This window comes from Lissotriton helveticus, chromosome 1_1 (assembly GCF_964261635.1).
Source record: "Lissotriton helveticus chromosome 1_1, aLisHel1.1, whole genome shotgun sequence".
In the NCBI taxonomy this organism is placed as follows: domain Eukaryota; kingdom Metazoa; phylum Chordata; class Amphibia; order Caudata; family Salamandridae; genus Lissotriton; species Lissotriton helveticus.
The window spans coordinates 2145078005-2145102875 of NC_136057.1; the positions used below are offsets into that span (position 1 = coordinate 2145078005).

General features: G+C 46.4%; 1 protein-coding gene across 3 annotated transcripts in view; it reads left to right on the forward strand.

Annotated features, from left to right (window-relative positions):
- Positions 1-24871, forward strand: part of CCDC18 (coiled-coil domain containing 18) — a 1360824-nt gene that overhangs the window by 920999 nt on the left and 414954 nt on the right. For all 3 annotated transcript variants that reach the window (XM_078646342.1, XM_078646344.1, XM_078646343.1), the window contains one exon: positions 14604-14703. In XM_078646342.1, the coding sequence (XP_078502468.1) occupies positions 14604-14703 (100 nt within the window). The remainder of the gene's footprint in view (positions 1-14603; positions 14704-24871) is intronic.

Genomic DNA, 24871 nt, shown 5'->3' on the forward strand with positions numbered 1-24871 from the left:
CACTCGAATAAATAAATAGAATTAAAACAGCATTCATCCGATTGCCAGGAAACTTTGGGAAGTTGTGAGTACACTCCCGTGAAGGTTTTTGGCATAACATTTTTTTAAAAATCGGCCCCCCAGGGCCCTCATAATCTTCCGAATACTGATGTACGCACCAGACAGAAAAACAACAAATCGTGTATCCACAAGCAATTGAATAAATAAATAGAATAAAAACAACATTCATCCGATCGCCATGAAACTTTGGGAAGTTATTGAGTACACTCCCACGAAGGTTTCTGGCATATTTTGTTTTTTAAATATCGGCCCCCCAGGGCCCTCATAATCTTTCCAATACTGATGTATGCACAAGACTGAAAAACAAAAAATCGTGTATCCACAAGCACTCGAATAAATAAATAGAATTAAAACAGCATTCATCCGATTGCCAGGAAACTTTGTGAAGTTGTAAGTACACTCCCGTGAAGGTTTTTAGCATAACATTTGTTTAATAATCGGCCCCCCAAGGCCCTCATAATCTTTCGAATACTGATGTACGCACAAGACGGAAAAACAAAAATTCATGTATCCACAAGCACTCGAATAAATACATAGCATTAAAACAGCATTCATCCGATCGCCAGGAAACTTCGGGAAGTTGTTGAGAACACTCCTGCGAAGGTTTCTAGCATACAAAATGTTTAAATATCGGCCCTCATAATCTTTCGAATACTGAAGTACGCACCAGATGGAAAAACAAAAATGTGTGTATCCACAAGCACTCGAATAAATAAATTGAATTAAAACTACACTTTGAAATGTTTTCCATAATAAAATGAATACGTTTCAATAAAATTGACACAATGTAAATTGAATGTTATCATAACGAGTTTCCTTGAATTTCCTTTCTTCGGAGATCGCTGCAACACGCGACGGGTAAGCTAGTATGAAATGAATATACCAAGGACTATATTCACAAAGATAATGCATTAGAAATGAAAGTGGTGCCATGAGCCTAGTTTATATTTACGTGCATGGCTGAGGCTTATTTTCCCAATACTAAGTGTGCAAAATATTGGATGCTGCAGTGCATATTGGCACAGACCTTGGGTCTGTAGCGCCATGAAACCAATCTGGTGTACGTGCGCTTTACAAATAAAGTATAACTGTGAAATTGTTAATTATGGATTTAATTTTTACTGCATTAATTATTAGTCTTGTATTTATGTTTATGTTATTTGTATAGTGAAGGTCTAGCCAAAAGGCAGCACGAGTGTACCGGTGAAAGACAAGTATACAGTTAATGAGGGATGGAAGAGATAGCTGGAAACACACCACACTCAGTCAAGACAGTTTTGTAAATTGCTTGTTACATGGACATTGAGTTTCCCCAGCATTATGACAACTTAAACATGGAAAAACATTAATGAATCTGCGTCAAATTTAAAACTATAGTTTTATTAAATAAGTTAACACATTTTTAATCACTGTAATTTCCGCTACAGCTAAATGCATTGGGGAAGTAGGCAATGGGGAAAAGAGGGGCATTTCAAAATTCCATGGCATCTGTGCTGTACTTATTACCAGTGTCTGTTATTGACATCCTTGGACAGTTACTCTGATGGAAAAGCCTTTAATGTCAGAGACCAAAAGGGCAGTGGCTGTTCACAGGCATTTGACTACCAGGGTGTGGGTTTCAGGACTCCGATGTGGACTATTGATGGCCTGATTTGGCTTTCATCTGCCTTGTCTGTTGAATCCGCCCCAAGTGATAAGTAAAATAAGTGTTTTTTGAAACCTTGATTCAAATCTCAGGGCACAAGAGATCTGCCACTAAATTGTCTGATCTCAGGCTGTTTGTTTCTTATAGGTTCAGAGAGACTAATCTGAGGGGCGTAGGATGTTTTCAGGACTCGACAACTTTTTATTATATAGTATTGCGCATTCACCTGAAGGGATTTGTAGGCAACCTTGAATATCTGTTTGGGAGCAAATGGAGTGATCTGGGAGCAGCTGTCAGCGGTATGTTGTGCCTTATGCCGGTAATGATCCAAGTGGGTTCTTGGGGCGCAGTGTTGGGATATGTTTGGCAGGTGACATAACACTGCAGCCAAGTCCCCAGGGTATTGCTTGTTTTGAGGGGTGTATAGTTCCTCTTGACCTTTAAAATTGGAATAATGCTAACCTTACGTATTCGTAGTTTGTATTTTTATCATTGTTAAATTACAAAAAACTATCAAACGGAGATCTAATAAATTAAGCTAAAAACCATCAAATTGTTAGGCTTCTGGGCATCATTGAGGAGATATCTTTATTCGGTTTATAGTTTGAGATCTTCTTGATCAACATTTTTAAGATTCTGGGCTGGTTATGAGGGGACTTTGGATGGTTCCACATTTTCTGTTCCAAAAGGTATAATATCAAATTAATGTAAAACAAATCACCAAGAAATAATAAATCACATACATAGGTAATTTGCTAATTTTAAGATTCCTTGCTTCTGACCATAATGATTTAAATAATTCAGTGGGTTGATGAAATTCTAAATATCAAAGGTTTGCCTAGAATGCACGTGTCTACTTACCTTTCTGCGTGTTTCTTCTTCAGTTCTGAGTGATCACCTACTATTGTAGCATTGTACCTCCTTTTTGAGTGTGCTAAATTCCTATATTTGGGTGCCCCCTTTAACTATACGCTGAAGACGCATAAATTTTCTTTTCTGTCCATCCTCAGTCATAACTATAAATTCAGATACCCGGTTGTCCAATAACCACTCATCACTGGATTGCCATGCACTCCCTCTAGTTCCCAGCACCTCTCATCGTCTTCCTCCATGTTAACTCCCTTTTGCAGCCTCAGCTTTAAAACGGTGAGTGCTTTAGTTTTTCGTTTTTAACCACTTGTATCTACATCAGCGCCTCAGATGCACAGTATAATTTCCTCAGCATCAGAAAAATATTTCCTCACTTTTTATTTAGTATTACAAAAAGCTCATAAATGCAGGTGTCAAGACCAAATTGAACCTTTGCAACAGCTTTCGTATAGATCTCCCCAAATGTGCTTTCTCTCCCATCGACAAAGTTACCAACTTTACCAAGCGAGTAGCGTTTGCCCTCCTATACCACGAGCCCCCCTAGGTGTTTTTCTTTACTGCCACAGAACCACCCAAATATAGGAATCAACCTGATGTATTTGCTTCTGTTGATGGCTAAATTAGGTCTTTACTTCCCATCTCAATAAATCAATGTTTGGTGTTTCTGGTCTTTAATGCTATTCAATTATTTCTAAACTTGTGTATTTTAAAACAAAACAAATAAATGGGGTAAATAACTGTGAACGGGAAAAATAACTGTGGATGAGGAAAATAAGTGTGAACTTGGTTCTCATGTTACAAAGAGATGTTCTTTGAGAGAAAAATGTAAATTACATTATAGCTTCGACTTGAGACATAACATATAAGGTAACCATTAATTAAGCGTGAGTAATTGTGAGCTTTTTGTTTAAATTAGATAACTAAAAGTAAGAGTTCATAATGGTGTGTTAAATTTTCACAGCAATGTGAGAAACTAATTTATGCATACGTGAACAGGTTAGCCTGGCATAATAATTCTCTGTCTTTTGATAGGTAAGCTACCTGGCGCCCCCTAATCTGTGTTAATGAGAGGTTTAATGATGAATAGTGAGAGTGCAATAGAACCTGTTGCAATACACTTGCAAGTTCCTAATTAGTAAATTTAACATGACACATAGAGTGAACTTTAGGTTGTATATAAAAAGTAGAATTAATATAATGAAATGTACCGGTCAGATAAATACTGTCATGGAGAAGACTGCGAAATACGTATGATATGTGGACACACATGATATGCAGAGCATGATTAGATAGATACCTGATGCCAGTAAAATAGTTACACAGTAGAGTTTTAGAACTCTTCTTCTCTTAGATCATGGTATACAACTGTGACATAAATGTCCTTATACACAATGTGGTGTGTGCTATGTCATTCTTCTAAATGAAATATTCCAGTAAGAAGAGAAGGGAGAGCATTTGACTCAGCCTGCAAGGGTACTTTTTTATTGATTCCTCTACACCCTCTTGTCTGTATTGGTTAGGCACAGGAGTCTTTAAGCAACTTGAATGCCCCAGATAATAACGTCTTTTATTTTGCAATTGACTGTCCAAATTTATATTTTTCAATGATGAATTTTTTCCATTTATATCCGAGAGTGAATCATGTTTAGGTTTATAACAGCCACTGGTGCTGGGTTCAACCTGTATAGTTTCACAAGTTCTTAATTGTTTGCTAACGACACTGCGGTGTGATGCCCCTTCCATCATCGCTGAAATATGACTTACATTTCTTGTGAATATTTGTGAATTATGTGTTAGCACTGAAACCCTTTGTACTTGTAGCGTCATTCAATTCTCACTTTCAGTGATTTTTGTGATCTGTTCTAGCGCCTGTTGCTAGGCGTTGCACTGATGCATCTTGGTCGCAGTACCCTGCTATTCCTCTGGAAAAATCCCTCTCAATTATGAAGTCGCTATAATCTGGCTCACCCTCTGACCCCTGCCCGGTAAAAATACTATCATTGACTGCAGAGGTAATCAATCCGGCAATAAATGTTATTCTTAATACTGCTCTTCGAGTGGGGTTTATGCCTCAGTCCTGGAAACACGCCAAAATACTCCAGCTGCTGAAAAAACCATCGGCGGACCCTGCTGTAGCCTGCAATTACAGGCCCATTTCTCCACTGCCTTTTTTTCTCCAAGGTTTTGGAGAAATATGCCAATATGATCGCTACAGAGTATGTGGAGGCCAATCATTAACTTCAGCACAGAAACTGCACTACTGGAAGTTGCTGAAGCTATTAAAACCCAATTGGATAAAGGAGGCACTGCGGTTCTGGTGTTGTTGAACCTCTCTGCTGCCTTCGACACCGTACCCCATAACAGACTGCTGAGCAGACTTGAGGAGTGCGGTGTCGGAGGCACTGTATTGAGCTGGTTCACCTCCTTTCCTAAAAACCATAAACAAACAATTTGGTCCCCTCCTTTCACACCCGATATATTGTCTATGAACCTCGGAGTTCTCCAGGGCTCAATCCTGAGCCCTACTCTGTTTAATTTGTACTTGGCCCATCTCGCACTCATAGCCGTGAAGCATAGTGCGAAACTAATTTCATATGCGGACGATACCCAACTGTTGTTCACATGTGAGAAGGGGGCAGAGTTCAATGGCAATGCTATTAAAAACTGCTTATCCAAGGTTTTTTCCTTGCTCAGAATTAACCAACTGAAATGTAACTCCGACAAATCTGAGATTATTTTCTTTGGCTCCAGCCCCTGTGATGCTTGGCTTAATTGGTGGCCGCAAGATATGTGCCCCCATTCAGCACCAGTGACCACAGCAAAATATTTTGGGGTTAAACTGGATTCTGGCCGGAACCTGCTTTGGGTTGCTAAGAATACTGCAAAACGTTCTCCCCCTTCTTCCTGTCTCACATAGAAAGACTGTCGTACAGGCCTTGGTGATCTCTAGGTTGGATTATGTCCAATCCCTCTAACTAGGCCTTCCTGCGTATCTGGTCGGCCGTCTCCAAGTGATTCAAAACGCTGCAGCCAGAGCCATTTTTCTTGCAGGTCCCAGGACACACACAACCCCTTTGCTGCTCTCCCTGCATTGGCTCCCGGTTCAGAAACGGATCCATTTTAAATCATTGGTGCTGGTCCTTAAAGCCTTCAATAAGATTGGGGCTCCTTACCTCAATGAAAGATTTCAACATTACATTCCCCAGAGCACTCTGAGGTCTTCAGCTCAGCTTCTGACCTTCACTCCTAAGGTCAGGCTGCCGAGGATTGGGGGCAGATCCTTTTAAGTGGCAGCTTCTCGTTTATGGAACTCTCTGCCACTTGGTCTCAGACAGGCGCAAGACCTCCTCATGTTTAGGCGGAAATTAAAGACCTGGCTGTTTCAGCTGTAAATCTTTCGGATTATTTTTCGGAAGCAGAGTTTCTTTTTCTGTTAGTTGTTGCGTGGTCTTTGTTTTAGCGCCGGGACACTCCTGGGAGTAGCCGTGCGCTTTATAAGTGCCATATAACATAACATAACATCATACAGTATTTTTAATCTCTTTTCAAGCTCAAATAATCCATGGATCTGCCAGGAACCTTTGATCCTTTGTTATTATTATGTTTGTTTTTTCTATTTGATTAATTTCTGTGGGTTCACTGGATATGTATATTTTTTACTTTGTATGTTGGTGCATGATGTCTTCTCCTAATTAGAGATCATCTTGAGAATTATCTTGATTTTATTTATTTAGACAGTGATATATTTTAGTTAAATTTATAAATATGTATTTCACTTTGCATGTGCTATTTTAAAGGATTAAATTAAGAGTAAAAAAAAAAAACATCTTTCCAATTTCAACCTTTTTTGATTTCTCTCCCGCCTCCTGCAACTGTGTCACCATTTGTTTGCTAGATTTTTACCTCATTTCTTAATAGTGTTCCACTTTTCCTCTGAACTATCTTTCCTAAGGGGCACATAGCAGTATTACATTGGCTGAAACCAAAAGCATTGCACCTAAATGGTTGGTGGAGTGAAATGTTAGAGTGTGTGATGGTGGAGGAAAGCCACAAAAAGCTCACATAACCGCATGAATGCTAACCAAAGTCTTAGCAGACTGGACAATGATGGTTCAGCAACTATTGGATCTTGCCGCCACAAGACCATTGTATAAGGGTTGCTAGTTTTGAAACGTTGGGTTAACTGACTTATGAATGGAACAAAAATTGTAAGAAAAAGCAAAATAGCTGAAGCACAGAGGGAAAAATGGAAATTTGGAGAGTATAGCTAGGTTTAATGGACAAGCTAGAGAACTACTACCTAGGTTCAAAGATAGGGTCAGTTAAAGGAAGGCAATATATGGAAGACTGTACAAAAGAAGAGGAATGAAAGCCTTCTCCTGTGTGATGATGCAGAGTTCTCTTTGTTGCTAAAAATGATTGTAGAATGTTCTGTAAGCCGCATGTAGGACCTTGACCTAGAGTTTCATGAAAATACTCAAGACTAATGGGGAACATTGTAGGGACACCAACAATGCTTTTGGCATTGTATTGTTATATCTTTTATCTTGTGGCTACAATAACAAAAACATCACATAAAGAGCATTTTCTTCTTCTTGTGCACCCAAAAAGTATACAAACTTCTGCAAATTGGTAAGCAATATTAACCTTACTTGTGTTAAACCAACTGTGAAACAGCTTTCATGCTGAAATATATCTGGGTGGGCTACTACATATTTCACCCATTGGAGCATTTTAGTATTGCTGCAGTGTCTGTTGACTAATCCAACACAATGACGCCTTCTTGTGTTGACAATCAATACCAGTGTGGATTTACAACCAGATTCTATTTACTGGATAGTAATTTCACTCTGCTAAATTGAACTAGTCTCAGAACAGGTATCTTGTTATGATTATATACATGTTGCTGAGATCGTCCAAACTACCAACCCCCTCATTTCAAACACATTTGCTAATATACTAATTTGATATTGACATCTGGTTCACAGAGGTTAAAGTACTTGTTAAAAACCATGCTGTTCAAAGCTGTTTTGGATTCATTTGTCATTTAGTTTGAATTATGTGTGAAACGAGCTCCTGTTCACATGCCTATTCGAAGTCTTGTCTTTTAAAACTTCCACCAGGTGGGGCCTCCTTCAAACCAACCTAAGGGTGTCTTGCGAAAGGATTATAGTAAAATCAGTATTTCCTTTCTGCATAGACTTGGGTGTGATTAATAGAGCATAACCCAGAGAACTAGGTGAGATTTTCAAAGCACACACACTATAATCATGCTCATGGGAGGTAAACTGTTATGGTGATGAGATATTGCCTTTCTTTATAAGAAAACCAGTGGAGAGACGAAGAGCGACCCAGGCAAAGGAACAATATCTGAAAGAGACACGTTAGTGATGGATTCCTTACCTTAGAATATCCCCAGGTGTCAGACTGGATTCGGAAAGTTTTTCGTCAGCAGTACCCCTGCGCATAGGTAGGTGGCGTCGTGCTGCTCCGCGTCCGTCGCTGGCGTCCAAAGGGGCGAGATGACCTCACTGAGACTACTTAGGCACCACCCATGCGTGCTGACGTCAGTTCTTTCTTTTCCGCACCAGCAAGCGCAGATCCGGTTAGAGCACGTACCCTAGTCACTTTTTGACTAACTTTTTTGAGACTTTTGTCTCTACTTCTTTTGAGTCTTTGACTCCTGGTGCCACGTAGGGATGCCTGGATTTAAATCCTATGTGGCCTGTCGCCGTACGATGTCAGTGGCCAACCCCCATGTGGTCTGTCTCTAGTGTCTGGAGCACGACCATGATTCCTGGTCATGTTCCGACTGTCTGGCCATGGCTCCGAAGGCTTTGCTGGAGCGATCCCGAAAGCTGCTGGAGGCCCAGCAGTCGCCTCCGCACCATTCGAGGTCCAGGGGTCGCTCGAGGTACCGACCGCGGAGCCATCATCATCGGTCTTCGGGGTACAAGTCTTCACCCTCGGAATCGGGTAAGAGACGTCGCAAGAAAAAGTCTAAAAAACTTGAACGCTCTCCGAGGTCCCCCTGTTGGTCTCCAGATGCGGACGAGGGGGCCAGGGATCCTTCCCCCACTGCTCCGTTGGAGCCTGAGGGTCCCGTGGCCTACCCACCCATCCGGGTCTGTCTGCGACTCGGGCCTAGGTGCAAGAGTTTCTTGCCGCCATGGACCGCATTTTCCTGCCGCCGCGCCTTCGGGCCCCACGGTCTCTATTGAGAGCCCTTGCTTGCCACGGCTCTGCCGGCGGCGGCCTCGGCGTCGCAAGGTCCTCTGCCGGTGGCTCCAGCCCCGGTGCCGCAGGGTCCTCCACCGGCGGCTCTGGCCCCAGCGTCCCCTGCAGCTCCGTTCCCCGGCGCTGCAATGGGTTCAATTTGTCTCGCCTCCACTATTGCCCGAGGTTTAGGGACCCTAATTGGGATATGGGCCCGGATCGGTGCCTACCGGTGCCATTGGAGCATTTGTTTTCTCCTGTGCCTCCCCCACCGCTGCAGCCTGTGCCTCGGGCCATGGAGGAGGGGGATGACTGGGAGGGGTCGGAGGACCCTCTTGCACGGTAGTGCGAGTCTGAACATGAGTGGGCGGAGGACTCCGAGGATGCAGGTGGCCTTGACCTCGATTCTGAGCCTGGGTTTGTGAGGCTCTTGACCTTGATCTGCCTTCTGTTACACTCAAGATGAACCTCCTTACTGAAGTACTTCAGCCGGCGGCAAGTTCTATGGAACCTCTGCTTACGTTCAATGAGGCCTTCACGGATGTTTTGATGGGCACCTGGTCTAGACCAGCCACAGGGGTTCCTGTTGATAAAAACGAGGCCCAGCCTTTTTAACAAATCATCTGACCCCGGAGAGCCTGGTCATTCAGGCCTACGCTTCCCAGAGTGCATTCCCTACAGCTCCGCCGGATAAGGAATCGAAAAAGCTGGAGCAGTTTGGCAAGAAGTTGGTTTTCTCTGCCAGCCTGGGGCTGCCGTCAGTCAACACCGCATGCCTCTTGGGTCGCTAGTCTCGCGATGCGTGGGACACGGTCGCGCAAACTCTGCCCCAGTGCCCGGAGGAGGTTCAGGCTGTACTTTCCCAAGCTGTTGCGGAGGGGAAGGATGCAACGAAGTTCGCCATTCGGTGTGTGCTGGACACTGCAGACTCTTTGGGGAGAGCGTTTCAAGGACTCTCGGGATACGGCCAAGTGTTTGGGTCTCTCCACCACACGCCTCGCCATGTCTACCTTTCGTTCCTTTTGTGGCCACGGAAGGGCGCCCCTTCATGTTTGTTCAGCCAGAAGCCTGCACACAACCAAACTCCGTGTGGGCGTGGCGGCCACCGTAGTGGCACAGGGGGCCAGCGTGCGGGTCAGTCCACCTCCTCTCCCGCAGCCCCCGCCTCAAAGCCTTCCTAGTCCAAGCTTTGGGATCACCCACGCCGTTTGGCGGCAGGATTCGACATCACCTCCCCCACTGGCGCTCTGTCACTTTGGACGGACAGGTGGGTGCTGCAAATCGTCCGAAGGGGCTACTCCCTACCCTTCGAGTCTAACCCTCCCCCATGCCACCTCAGTTCCACCGCATGTCGGGGGATCACTTTGCGCTTCTCAAACAGGAAGTCACGGCCTTCTTGGCCAAGGGGGGCCATCAAGCGCGTTCCTGGGCCAGAAGTAGGATGTGGTTGTTATTCCCACTACTTTCTGGTCCCCAAGAAGGAGAAAGGGGGCCTGCGCCCCATCTTGGACCTCAGGAACGTCAATCGCTTCCTCCGGAAGGAGAAGTTCAAGATGTTCACTCTGGCTCAGGTCTTGGCTGCCCTTGCCCCTGGAGACTGGATGGTAGCGTTGGACTTGCAGGATGCATATTTTCACATCCCCGTCCTGCTGGCTCACCGGCGTTACCTGTGGTTCACGGTAGGCCAGGAGCATTTTCAGTTTGCCGTGCTCCCCTTATCAGTGCCCCTCGGGTGTTCACAAAAGTGTTGGCGGTGGTCGCAGCTTATCTGCGCCGGTCAGGGGTGTCAGCCTTCCCCAACTTCGACGACTGGTTGTTAAAGGCGTGCTCGCCCCAGGCAGTCATCACCCACCTTCAGCCTACGGCAGACCTCCTGCATTTGCTGGGGTTCTCCATCAACGTGCCGAAGTCGCACCTGAGTACCTCTCAGAAGCTCCCCTTCATCGGAATGGTTCTGGATTCAACACAGTTTCGGGTTTATCCTCCCGAGCAGCTAGTCAGGGATATTCAGGCTATGATTCCGATCTATCAGCCTTTATTCCGGTTTTCAGTCAGGATGACCCTACGGCTCCTGGGCTTGATGCCCTCCTGCATCCTGCTAGTGCAACATGCCAGGTGGCATATGCCGGCTCTGCGGAGGGACCTGAAGTTCCAGTGGGCACAGCATCAGGGCAACCTGTCCGATCATGTCCAGATCTCGGAGGGCGCTGCACGACAGTTGCAGTGGTGGCTCACGAATTGCGATTGGGTCAATGGCAGATCCCTCTCCCTTCCCCAACCGGAGCATACAGTGGTGACGGATGCTTCCCTCCTGCGATGGGGTGGCCACTTGGGAGAGGCAGAGATCAGAGGCCTCTGGTCTCTGGCGGAGTCCCGGCTCCATATCAATCATTTGGAGCTTTGGGCAATCCTCTGTCCCGGGAAGTGTAGTGCACCATGTGGTATTGCAACAAACAGGGCGGGTGGGGTCGTGGACCCTATGTCAGGAGGCTCTGCGCCTCTGGACATGGCTGGAACATCAAGGCATTACCTTGGTGGTTCAACACCTGGCAGGTTCTCAGAACGCCAGGGCAGACAAACTCAGCCACCCGTTCTTGATGGAACACGAATGGCGTCTGAACTCGGATGTGGTGCAAGGTCTATTTCTGCAGTGGAGAGAGCCTTGGTTAGGTCTATTAGCCACCGAAGAGAACGCTCAATGTCATCAACTCTGCGGCACTCGCTTGTCAATGCTTCTCGTCGCGAGTCGAGCTGTGGTCTGTTGTATGCCTTTCCGCCTATACCTCTTCTGCCCAGAGTGCTGAAGAAGATTCAGCGCAACCGGGCCCAAGCCATCCTTGTGGCTCCGGAATGGGCACCAAGATACTAGTATCCCGAGCTACTCAGCATGGCGATCGATCCCCTGATCCGACTGCCTCTTCGGGAGGATCTTCTGTTGCAGCAGCAGGAGACAGTCCTTCACCCGAACCTGTCCAGCCTCCACCTCAATGCGTGGAGATTGAGCGGCGACAGTTGACAGCTTTCGATCTTCCTCCCAAAGTCTGTGATGTCATTCTGACAGCCAGGCGTCCCTCCACTAAGACGGTATACGCCTGCAGGTGTAACAAATTTGTGGCATGGTGCACAGCAAAGGCTGCGGATCCCCTTTCTGCCCCTCTTTCTGAGGTCCTTCTGTTCCTACTATCCTTGGCCCAGCAGGGCTCTGCTCTGGGCACTATCAAAGGTTATCTTTCGTCCATCTCTGCCTTCCTAAGGCTTCCAGATCAGACTTCTCTCTTCAAGTCCCCGGTTGTTAACCATTTCCTGAAAGGCATTACGCACACGTTCCTTCCGGTGCCTTTTATCATGCCTCAGTGGGACTTAAACCTTGTCTTGATGTTTCTGATGTGCTCTCCCTTCGAGCCCCTTCATAACTGTCCTTTACGTCTTCTCACTCTTAGGACGGCTTTCCTGGTAGCTATCACCTCTGCCAGAAGAGTGAGTGAGCTCCAGGCTCTTTCTTCTAAACCTCCTTTCCTTTCTATTCATCCGGACAAGGTGGTTCTGAGGACCCGTCCTTTTTTCTTGCCCAATATTGTCACGCCCTTCCACATTGGGCAGGGCATCACTTTGCCCACCTTCTTTCCACCTCCGCATCCTTCCAGAGAGGAAGAGAGGCTCCATCGTCTGGACCCAAAACGTGTGCTCTCCTTCTACCTGAGCCGCACACAACAGTTCAGGGTGGGTGACCAGCTCTTTGTTGGCTACGTGGGCACCAGAAAAGGTTGGGCCGTGCACAAACGGACCATCTCTCGGTGGGTCGTTCTCTGCATTAAGGCCTGTTGCTCGTTGTCTAAGAAGGAGCCTCCTGTGGGGCTACGTGCCTATTCGACCAGGGCAACTGCAGCCACTACTACCTTGGGATGCAGCGTTCCCTTGCAGGACATTTGTTAGGCAGCTACGTGGGCCTCGCTGCACACGTTTACCAAGCACTACTGCCTTGACAGTGAAGTCCGGAGGGACGGCTTCTTTGGCCGTTCTGTGCTCCGTGACTTTCTGGTGTAATGTTGTTCGCAGACCCACCACCGGGGTTGGTATTGCTGGGGTATGTATTCTAAGGTAAGGAATCTATCACTAACGTGTCTCTTTCAGATGCACAGGTTACTACTTGTGTAACGATATATCTGTAAGAGACATTATGTTAGTGATAGATTCCTTACCGCCCCACCCATTCTCCCCGTTCTGCGAACTGATTTCTTGGGTTAAAGTCATCCCTTTCAGGGCCCTAGTTTTATGGCACCTGTGGTCAGTTTCTTGCATGGCTCTGCGTTCCTGGTACGGAAAGTTTTGTACAGAGCTGACATCAGTGCTCATGGGTGGCGCCTAAGTAGTCTCCGTGACGTCATCTCGGCGCTTACGACGCCAGCGACGGACGCGGAGCCGCACGACGCCATTTACCGAAATGCATGGTACTACTGACGATAAACTTTCCAGATCCAGTCTGACGCCTGGGGATATTCTAAGGTAAGTAATCTATCACTAAGTAATGTCTCTTACAGATATATCGGTACACAAGTAGTAACTTGTGCATTAAGCATGTTTACTACCCAGCATACTTGCAGCATGCAAAGTGGCTAGAGAGTAGGAATGTACTAGGTGGTCTCTGGCTGCATACTAGTAGAAGTGGAGGGCTGGTGGTCTCTATGTAGTCACTTACTAACTTTGCTCTGTGTAAATGTGCCAGATTTTGGGAGGTTTATGAGATATTTTGACAGTTTGTGAGTAGTGTATAGAGCATTGGAAGCCGGCAGTCATCTGAGCGATGTAAGTCTAAGCAAATGTCCACCTTTCAGCTCACCAGGCTGCTAGAATGCATTGCTGATGAAAGGAAAAGATGTGAACAAGCCGAGTCCAGGCAAAATAAGCCGCTTTATGATTGGTTAATAAATTACAACTAAAAGAGACTTTGCTCCTGAACAGTGGCATCCTAGAAACAGCAAGTTGGGGCTCTCTGACTAGCACTTAGGGTGTTGGCATCCGGTTTTGAGACTGGAGTTGCATAGCAAGGAACAGTCACATTACTTCAGAATGAATAAAAAGGCTCAACAAGAGACCACTGTGATATTCTTTTGTAAAGGGGTGGTGGGCAGAGAGTGGTTATAGTGTATTTTTAATATAATTACTAATTCATAAAGACCAGCGGTCGTGCTGTCTGGTTTTGGATGGGGGTAGGTACATTTAAAACGTATGCAATTTGCCACCAGTTAGACCTTGGAGATTGAAGAATTAACTGGGATGTTATAACATAGGAATCCCTTTCAGTGGTCATCAGTTGTATGGGAGGTGCTGAAGGGAGAACTATTGCATGCTCTTCCCTACTGTTAGTTGGGTATACTTCTTGCTGTTCACCGGGCACCACAATGAGGCTATCAGCAGTTCTGTAATACCAACGTTTCCTAGAAGCACAGTAGCAGGGTTGAAAAGTCCCCAGCTCATGATGGTATTCCATTTGATTAAAAAAACATACTTTCTTCGTATGAAATATAGATGGTAGGCATATCATTAAGACATGCACAATTACACACTTAACTGACCTTGCTAAATGTCCTTGTGCTTCAGTGGGAGAAAGGTTCTTAGACAGATTTTAATTTAAGTAAAATACAATACTGCTTTTTGTGTTGATGAATTTTGCAAAGAAAACATTAAATGTAGACCGGTTCTTTAAAACCAAATCCATTGTGAGATGAGTCAGGCACTTCTATGACTTGGCAACTGAATCTGTGTTTGAAATTTGATGACAACAGAATAATGTGATTTCTATGTTTCATTTCAGACATTATAAAAGTGAAATTGAAGAGAGAGATATGGAACTTGATGATCTGAAACAGACACTGAAAGAGAGAAATTGGGAGCTGAAGCAAAGAGCAGCTCAGGTTGAAAATATTTTTTTAATGTAGAATTGAAAATATATAACCTGTACAAAAAGCAAAAGTTATATTGTTTTCCACAATAACTAATTTTGACAATAGGTTTGTTGCATTTTAAATGTATTTTTTGTAATTTCAAGTTCAATGTTTTCATTAAGTATTTAACATGGAATTTTTCAAATTATTCTTCGAAATGGTTACCGGCACACCTTTTTTTATATCAATAATCTCCTTTTCATGAAACAGGTGAAGTGACTAAGGGCCACATTAGGAGATAAGCATTTTTCGATTACAAAATATTGATTTTTTTTGGCATCGTTATTTGGTAATCGCAAAATGCTATGTATGTAGGAATCGCCAAAGATTTTGCAGTACCTTAATATTTTCTGCGATTCGGTAAATAGCGAATCACTATTAGGTAATGTTACTCCATTCATTCCTATGGGTCTTTCAGACCTTAGGTGGGAATGGTTTTGCACTAGCTAATTTGTGATTACCTAAATGATAATCACAAATTAGCTAATGCTAAGCCAAGGCTGCCCAGTGGCCTAAGACCACCCTGAAGTACTACAAAAAAAGAAAATGTGCACATGTAAAGCACACACATGCGTGCGCTACATGGCACTTTGAAAAATACAGTTTTGTGCATTTTTCAAACTTTGCACATGGTTACCATCAACTTGAAGTTGATGGTAATAGCGAATAGCGTTTACTAAAAGCACAGTAAGCATTTAGAAAAAAGCTTCTTACATGTGCATTAGGGGTTCACAAATTGCGTTTGCAATTGAGGTCAAAGCTAAAAATTGCGATGACCTAAATTGCTAATCAGGAAGCCTTTCATACATTCAGAAAGGCCAATTTGCATCCAATTTAATGATTCACACCGTTTGCGATTGCAAAATACTTTGATATATGTGGCCCTAAAAGACGTATCACTATAAAATGGTGTTATTGGATTTTGATAACCAAGATCAGCATGCCAGCATGTTTGAACAATCATTTGTTATTAATGGTGCTTATTTTCTGTGTATAATTGGCGCTGTTTGACTTGTTGAATTGCAGTGGGGCAAACATTAAGAATTAATTTTTTTAAATTAAAAATGGGATTGCTGTCAAATGGTCAGGGTTTCAGAACAGTCTGAAAAGTGACAGCTTCAAAGTATAAATACTTTTATATTGGAGATTGTCTGCTGGAGGCAGACATGATGCTGTTTCAACCTTTCCACTTACCAATTTCAACTTTTAACCCGAGGTTTGTTAATTAAGTTTTAAAAATGCTAGGTTTACCTGATCAAAATTTCTAAAAATGTGAATGTTTACCAACCAAACCTAGCTATAATGGAACCTCTAGTGACATTTTCAACTTTGAAAGAGTTGTGATGCACAAGTTAAAATAAAATACTGAAAGTTCATCAAAAGATTTTTAATTTCAATCCTACTCAAAATCTGAGGATTCTAAGCAACAAAAGTTTAAAAAGTATGTATATGTGAGGTATTGAAATAGCTTAGAAAAAGCAAAGAATGCCCTACATGGATCAAAAACACTTGTAAAATGCTTTTTTTTTAAAATGCCTGCAAGTTAAATTAGAAGCTTTTCAAAGCCATTGCATGCCAAAACATACTTTCGATACAACTTTGTACATATAAAAATGTGATTAAAGAGGTACGTCGGTTTAGAAATATTTGGTTTGAATGTGAATGTGATACTAGTATTAGCTTTGCAAGCCGACAAAACATAAGAGTATCCCTCTGCCTAATAATGAACAGGGGTGGGGAGGTGCACCACAACTAAATACCACCTTAGTGAGAAGAGGGTCAAAGACCTTACCCCGTCGCTCCTCCCAGTTTGGACTAAAATTATTAACAGCTCACTTCAACAAGGGACTATCCCCGACTCCCTCAAAGTTGGACAAGTCACACCTCTACTAAAGAAACCTACAGCCGACCCCTCTGATCTAAATAATTACCGTCCCATTACCAACATTCCGACTCTTGCCAAATTGCTCGAAAAATGCGCACAAACTCAATTGACTAGACACATTAATCAGTTTGATCTACTCAACCCCCATCAATCAGGCTTCAGAGCGGACCACAGTACAGAAACTGCTATGATACACATAATTTACGACGCCCTCCAAATCCTAGATCAAAACGATACCTGCCTCCTTATCCTTCTTGATCTCTCCTCTGCATTCGACACCGTCAAACATGAGAACTTACTTGACCTATTAAACACAAGAATGGGTATATCTGGAACTGTGCTCAAGTGGTTCACGTCCTTTCTACACAACAGAAAGCAGAAATTCAAGACTAACAACTTGATGTCTTCTCCAATACCGGTAACGCTAGGCGTCCCACAAGGATCCTCCCTATCCCCAACTTTGTTTAACCTAGTTATGGAACCTCTCACCACCTTGTTACAAGCATCCAATGTTCAATTCCATATGTACGCCGATGACACTCAACTTTATCTCAAAGTACAATCACCCAAAGACATTATGCTCTTGAATTCAACGATCAGAAGCACCCAATCTTGGTTGGCTGCTAATCACCTCAAGCTCAATGCCCTTAAAACAGAGTTCCTCTTGATCTCACCTCCTGCGAAGATCACTACCACTCAAATCTGGCTTAAACACCTAACCGCACTCAATGTTCAGCCCACCATTGTGGACTCAGCAAAATCTCTAGGCATAACACTTGACACCAACCTCAACATGCAGGAACACATCAACAAAGCAACTAAAGGGGCGAACTACCAGATCAATACCCTAAGGAAACTCAAACCCTTCCTTCCAGCCAAAGATTTCCAAACTGCGGTACAAGCTCTAGTCATCCCTCGAATAGATTACGGCAGCATCGCCCTCTGCGGTCTCCCCCTAACTACCACGGCACCCATAAGAGCTTCGCTAAACGCTGCAGCGAGACTCATCACCGGTTCAAGAAAACACTCACACATTTCCCCTGACCTGATAGCCCTGAACTGGCTGCCTTTTGAAGCCAGAATTCATCTGAAAATCGCCTGCATCACACACAAGGCTGTCCACCTGAGCTCACCCGGATACCTCGCCCAAAAGCTGACGATTTCCGGAGGCTCTAGAAACACTAGAGGCACAAACAACCTCCTGCTAAAGCCCCAAAGATTCCGCAAGGAAAAAACGTATAAACGCTCCTTCTCAGGAATGGCACCCAGGATCTGGAACTCACTCCCCCCTGAAATCAGACTCATCTCCTCTACCATGCTTTTTAAGAAAGAAGTAAAAGCTATCCTCATGGCTAAATACACTTGAATTATTACTGGGGATGATATTTACAGACGTTGTACCATTCAGTTTTACAAATCTTTTTTGCATTTTTGTATGACTCGTGTTATTGACCTGCCTGAGTGTTTACGCTATCAATTATTTGTACTTGTATCATTATTGATGTATCTGGCTGACTATGCTCCCACATGTATCTTCCCCACCCCAATTGCTATTTACTCACACGCTGTTCCTTTTGTCTGTAAAGCGCTCTGATATCTGCAAAGATCTTGTTCGCGCTATATAAAACTTTCAAAATAAATAAAAATAAAATAAGGAAAAGTAATCCTTTTTTATATACAGCCCTCACTCACTCTAGTGGCATGCTACATCATTGGGTTTACCCTGATTCCTGAAGGTCAGGGTGGGCTCAACTGTGTTCCTGGGAGCTCTTTATATATTAGTATGTCTGGGGAAGTTACGTGTAAATAAAAATTACTCATCCACTCCCAAGGTATCCCTTTATTAGCGGGGTGGATGGGAAATAATTAAAATAAGCTATAGAAGGGCAACAAGAATACAATGGTTGTATAACCCTTATAGTGCCAACATTTTTCTGCCCTACACTTAGTCGTACAAGGTCCTGGGCATACTTTAGGGCGGGTTTGTTTTACTAATACTCCCCTTGTGACATTTCTGTTCTCAGACTATTTTTTATTATAACATGCGCATTAATTTTTAGTCATGCACATGTAGTTAATACTTGCTGGTTCAAAGGTACCCTGGGAGTGGATATTTTCAAACCCCTCGGGGAGTGGAGGGCGTTTGGCCCAGTAGTCAAACTTTCATCAAGGGTCCTTACTGTCGGTCTACCTACTGCGGTCCGCTTGCACCCGGCTTATGGAGGGTTCTATAGAAAAACTGATTACTTTTCCCTTTTCCCACTTCTCATTTAGGTGGTGTTTAGTCATGGTTCACACACCACCCTTGTTCCTTATTAGGCAAAGGGATACTCTTATATTTGTTGTGTAATTCCAGGGAGCTCATATTCCCTGCATCCCTTGGTGTACTAGGTCATCTCACTACCCTTCCGGTAGGAAGGCCTTTTGACCTCCTGTACCATAGTTTAAAGATCGCTTTACAACCACCTCAAATTCCACAGGACAATTTACATAAAAAAATGTAATGCTTTCTTGCAAGAATTCAAAGCTTGGAAATTGAATAGTAATAGCTATTGTTACCGCCCACTCCGAAACAGTAGACACCCACAGTTCAGTTAAAATGCAAATAAACTTTTTATCTGATAGAGACTACTAGCGGCAGATTTCTTCACAAAGAAATATCCCCAGGTGTGAGACTGGATCCGGAAACTTTTTGCCACAGCATCCCCACGTGCCGGGGGCGGGGCAACATCACGCGACTCCGCCCAGGCGTGGTGCTCGTACGTGACGTCAGGGAGGTCACATAAGCCCCACCCTGGTGCGCCTACGTCAGTTTTTTCCTTTTCCGTGTGCAACGCGGATCCGGTCTTGCTGCAGGCCTGTTTTGGGCCCTTTTTTCTTCACCAATTGTCTTCTGTACTGGTGGAACAGTGTGCGAATGCCTTCGGGCTTCAAAACTTGCACGTCGTTTGGGCATCGCATGTCGACGACGGACCGTCATCTCATTTGTATGTGGTGTTTGGCGGAGGATCACGGCACCACTGATTGTGAGGCGTGTCAACACTTGAAGCCGAAGTCCCGGTGGGAGCGCCGCATGAAACTTCTATTGGCGCATCTCTCCAGGTGGACCTCCTCCCCTCGTTCAGCTTCAGCAGACGGCTTCAGATACGGCTGTGGTTGTCGTCCTCGCCCTTCGTCAATGTCGCGAGAGCATCACTCCCCAGTGGGTAAGTGTCTCAGTTTGTCCCCGGGGGCTGGTGTTTCTGCCTTCCGGGGGTGTGGACTCTCCGCGGGTGATGCGGCCCGTGTGTCGTCCTCCTATACACCGTTTCTCGGGGAGGGGGGCTTCGAGAGTCCAGATGGAGACATATGCAGCGGATTTGCTGGCCTCGCTGGCGTTTCCTCCTCCTTTCCTTCCTGGGGCATCGGCGGATCCCTTGCCTGCGCGGGGCCCTCCGCGGCGCCACCAGCAGCTTCGGCCCCGGCGCCGACTGGTTCGGAGCCAGGCTTGGAGGATGGGGTGCTGTTGGGGTGCGGCCCCTCTGGGGTCCCTCCTTCAGGCCACGGCACCTCTGCCTCGTCGCAAACTCCCGCGGGAGTCCCTGTGGTGTCGTGGGAGGTCGCCGGGCTCGGGTCGCATCCCCGAGCCCCACTCAGCCCTCTGGGCAGGCGAAGACCTCGTCCAAGGCTGAGCTGACGCCGTCCAGGCGCCGGTGTCTGCTTCGGGCAGCGCCAGAAGGGTCGGTGACCTCCCCTCGTCCCGCATTGGGCCGAGGTGGGTTGGGGAGTTCTCGTCCCCCTCCAGACCTTTCTCGTTCCTCCCCGCGGGCGGCTGCCTCGTCGGAGGGCGAGTGGGAGGTGGAGTCATCCCTGGCGCCACCACATGGGTCGCCGGACTGCCTCCATAACATTCTGGGCTGAGGCTGGCGTAAAACTTTGGGTCACTCCCCCAATCCCTCTGGTCTCTCCACGCAGGCGGCTGACTCGGCGGAGGTCGAGTCGGTGACATTCCGGCGCTGCCCTTTGGCCACTTTGGCTCCAGCCTCACTCCGGTCCCCGGTGTGGTGTGACCTGGAGGAAACCTATCCGGACTCTTCTTCGGCGCCGGATGGTGCTGGCAGAGGTCGTGCAGCGGATTCGTATTCGGACGCAACCCCCTCTCCAGAGGCTGGCTGTATTTTGGTGTCATCTTCCCCGGAGACTGGCCGCTGCGTGTTGTCTTCTTCACCGGCATCGAAGGGTGACTCCCCGCCCTTTCTGATGCTGAGATGCTCGTCGAAGGAGCGGCAGGTAACCCATTCTTCTGGCCCTTGCCCACTCGCTTGGCTTCGGGGACGACCATATTAGTCTACAGCCGTCACCCACGGAGGAGCTGATTTCTTCCCCTCAGGGGAAGAAATCAGCTCCTCCTCCTCCTGCCCCTCCTCCTTATTCTCCTCCTCCTCCTTCCCCTCCTCAGTGACTGCTGAGCTGAGCGGGGTGTAGGCCTTTTGGATTCCCTTGCTGTAGGTGGTGTTTGCTGGCCATTGAGTCATCCTTGCTTGGACTTTGGCATTGTTGGCTGCTGGACGGCCCTTTTTGCCTGTGTGTGTGTTTTTTTTGCTGGAAATTGTTGCACAGACTTGGCCATGAGATTAGGCCTTCTGTTTTTCTTTAGGCTGATGTCAAGCCTTCCGCCAGGTTGTTTTTTCCCATGGCGCTTTTGCTTTCTCCTCTGCTGCGGAAGTTCTTCCAAAGAAGGTTCCTGTGTTTTGGGACTTACCGTACCCTATGTGGGGTAGTGGTAGCTATTATATAGCTCTGCTCTGCTGGGGAGTGTTGGTTGCCTTCGGGTGCCCGTTCTCCATGGCTTTCTGTATGTTGCTATTGTTTCTTTGGGTTGTGTGTGTGGCCGTTGTAGTGGTAGGTCTGGCCATTCCTCTTCTTTCTGCTCTTGTGCTGAGAGCTGGGTTGCTTCAGTGCCCTTCATGCTTCGGGCGTCTTATGGTTATAGCTGCCGTTCTGGCTGATCTGTGACCCCCCCTCTGGGTGGGCTCGCCCCTTCCTTGGCAGCTCATTGCCCTGGGGGCGAAGTGGGGTGTTTCTGCCTCTCCGACCTTGTCCTTGGTTCCTCTGTTGTGAGGGTATGGGCCTCCACTCTTCCTTCTCCTCCTACAGCCCTTCTGGGGCTGCTGGTGTTTGACTTGTGGGGGTCCTCCTGCCTGATAGGGACGAGGTTGCCTCCCTGGTCTACAGGGCTGGTTCCCTGTGGGCCTTCTGTCCTCTCCAGACTGGTTGGGTCCTTTCGCAGACCCTCCTTCCCCATGGGTATTGCTAGGGTATCTATTCTATGTGAAGGAATCTGCGGCTAGGAGCCTCTATCAGATGTACGAGTTACTTACCTTCGGTAACGATGTATCTGGTAGAGACGATTCTTGCCGCAGAGATTCCTTGATGGCCCCCCCTTCCTCCCCGTTCTGCGAGGACCCCAGGGCTGGTCCTTGGTACTCGCCTCCTGGTGGGGGGGCTATGCCCTCTGTGTATACCTTCTTTTGCTCTGGACGGTGACTCCGTCTGGTTGCTGTTCTTCCCTCCTCTGTGGTTCTGGGAAGGTGGGTCTTCTGGTGTTCATATGCCCCGCTGCTACGGCTGATCCAGGTCGGGAGGTTTCCTCCCATCTTTCCCTTCCTCCCTTCCTCTTGCTGCTAGGGGCCTGGCCCCTCTGCCACCTCTGGGTTGGGGCTCTCTGTTCTCGCCTTACCCTTGTTTCTTGGCGGGTGGATGCCTCTAGGCTGGGATGGGTGGAGGTTAGTTGTTCCTGCCTGTTGGGACTGTCTCCCCTTCCTAGTTTCAGGGGGTGGTTGTAGGCCATCTACGTGTGACATGCCTTTTTACGCAGGTTCCCTGTCTCCGGGGGAGAGGTGGGGATTGCTGTCTATATATTGGTGGGGTGGCTGTTCAGGGCTCTTCTCTGTTATTCCTCTTTGCCCTTGGACACTGTGGTGTTGCTCTGTTTCTATAGGGTTTCTTTTTTGTATGCTCTTTCGCACACTGTTCCCATGCTCCCACAGTTTTTAGGTCTCGTCTATTCCATCCCGTAGGGATAGTGGGTGAGATTTATAGTAAGGCTTTCGAAAAGTCTACCCAACTGCGGATCCCATACAGTTCATGAGAGCCTGGCGCGTGCACAGGAATCCGCTCCCCCTACCCCTCCCACAAAGCAAGACAAGAACATCAAAGCGACTGCTTAGTTTGTTAAATATTTTTTTTAAATAATAGAAAATGCACCCGCATCCACGCTGATCTCCTATTTCCACAGCGTGTCTCCTATCTTTACGCTATAAGGACAGCAGCTGCCGGAGGTCTCTCGCGCTCCTCCTCTCAGCACGCTGTTGCAGCCTTATTTCCTCCAGCAGGCCCACTCGGCTTTTCTTCAATCGCTGCACTGGCCGGTCGTTCTTCCTTCTGACATATTTAATGCTTCCTCCCTCTGCCTTTCAGTTTAGTTCTTACTCCCCCTTTCTCTTAATTTAACTCCATACATTTTGAATTATGAAAAATTCCTTCCTGTCCAGTGTTGTGTTAATTTTACATTTCCCGTTCATGTTTTTTTGTTTTTGTTCCTCCCTCTGTGCTTGACTTAACACGGGGATTCAAGGCCAGCCTTCGCAGTTCCCAAGGAGAAAAAGAAATCAGCTCAACTGAAGAGCCACATTCCTGCTTTGGAGTAGGCTCTCCGGGAGAGTCAGTAAATCAGTCCAAAAGCACTGCAGTCAGATACTTTCCATCAACACTATGGCTTTGAGGGGGAGGAAAAAACTGGCGGGTCTCTCATAGGGGCGTGGCCGATATAATTCAGGGCGGGTTTAACAAGCATTTTTTTTGTTCCTGCGTCTAATTCCACTTCCTGGCGTGCCCATCCCTCCTACCACTTCACTCCCCCCTGTACTCCCCCTCCCCATTCCTCACGTGTTTAAACTTCTTCTTAAAAGTTCTTTTGAAAGTGTTCCGTTCGATAAAACCGTCCCGCTCACAAAGAGCGTCATGTTATCTGAATAGTATTAATGGAAACATGAGCATTGACTGTGGATGTGCGTACTGTTCTGTAATTGGAAACTGTCCTGCAGACCTGGTCTGTGACCTCCGGGGCTTACTGCCGTGGCTGCCTCCGAGGCAATACCATGTCACTGGCTGTAGTACCAACCGCCAGCAGTAGTAGAACAGCCTTTAATTGAATCTGGACGGAGGTGCCTGGCCCTTCTCTGTTGCCGTTTTCCCACTGGCGCCTCCCTGCCCATGGCAGTGACATTCTACCTGCCATGTATTAGCAGAATTATGCTAACCACCAAGAAGGTGATCGAATGCAGCACTCGCAGACATGTTATGGCTTTTTTTTTTTGTTTCTGGGTGTCATCCCACTTCCTGGCTTGCCAGTCTCTCCCATGACCGCCACCCCCTGTATTCTCTTTCCCTGATCTTTGTGTTTTTACCTTCTGCTTAGAAACACTTTCAGAAGTGTTCCGATAAAACCGGCCCGCTCACAAAGAACTATTTCCACTTACACCACCCCACCGTCGTAGTGTCACTGACTGCCATGGGCATCCTTGCAGATCACTGATTTATTTTCGGTGCCTGACGCCTCTCAGGGCAGTGCCGATGGACACTGGACAGGCTGCCACCACTATCATGATGTCAATCTGCACTCAGCACAGGTTGTGGCAGTGGGATGTTTTTAATTTTCCTGCCAGTCCAGGTCCCCATGTACTGCTGCTGTAAATTATGCGACAGTGTCCGCCCTGAACTCACTCGTGTTGCTGCCCTGGTCTGTGTAGGAGGAGGGGCCGGGGGGTAAGTGTGTCCAGTCATAGTGAGAGCAGAGCCACACTGCACAGCTCTCAAGACAGCGTAGGCACCACTTCAAGAACTCTGTTTTGTTAACACTACAAGGCAGGGGCTTCACAGATTATTCGTCAAGCTGATCTTTGCTCAGCCTGCTTTCAAGTCCACTCTCAGTAGCTCTCAGCAGCCCACTTGGTCTCTCTAAGCAAGCAGTGCTTTTGTTGGCCAGATCATGAGGCAATAAGCATGATGCGCTTTGCATGTTTTGCGCAAACGCATCCCCCACTGGTGAACAGTTGCGCACACAGACAGATTTGCGGCTGGCAAACTCAATTGTTGCGCCTTCCATGAGCAGACAGCCATCTTCCCGCACCATGCTCACCCTACTGTGGCCATGTTGAGCCCTCACAGCGCTCTCCCTATTATGGGGCAGTAATGCAGAGGAATACTGCTGGG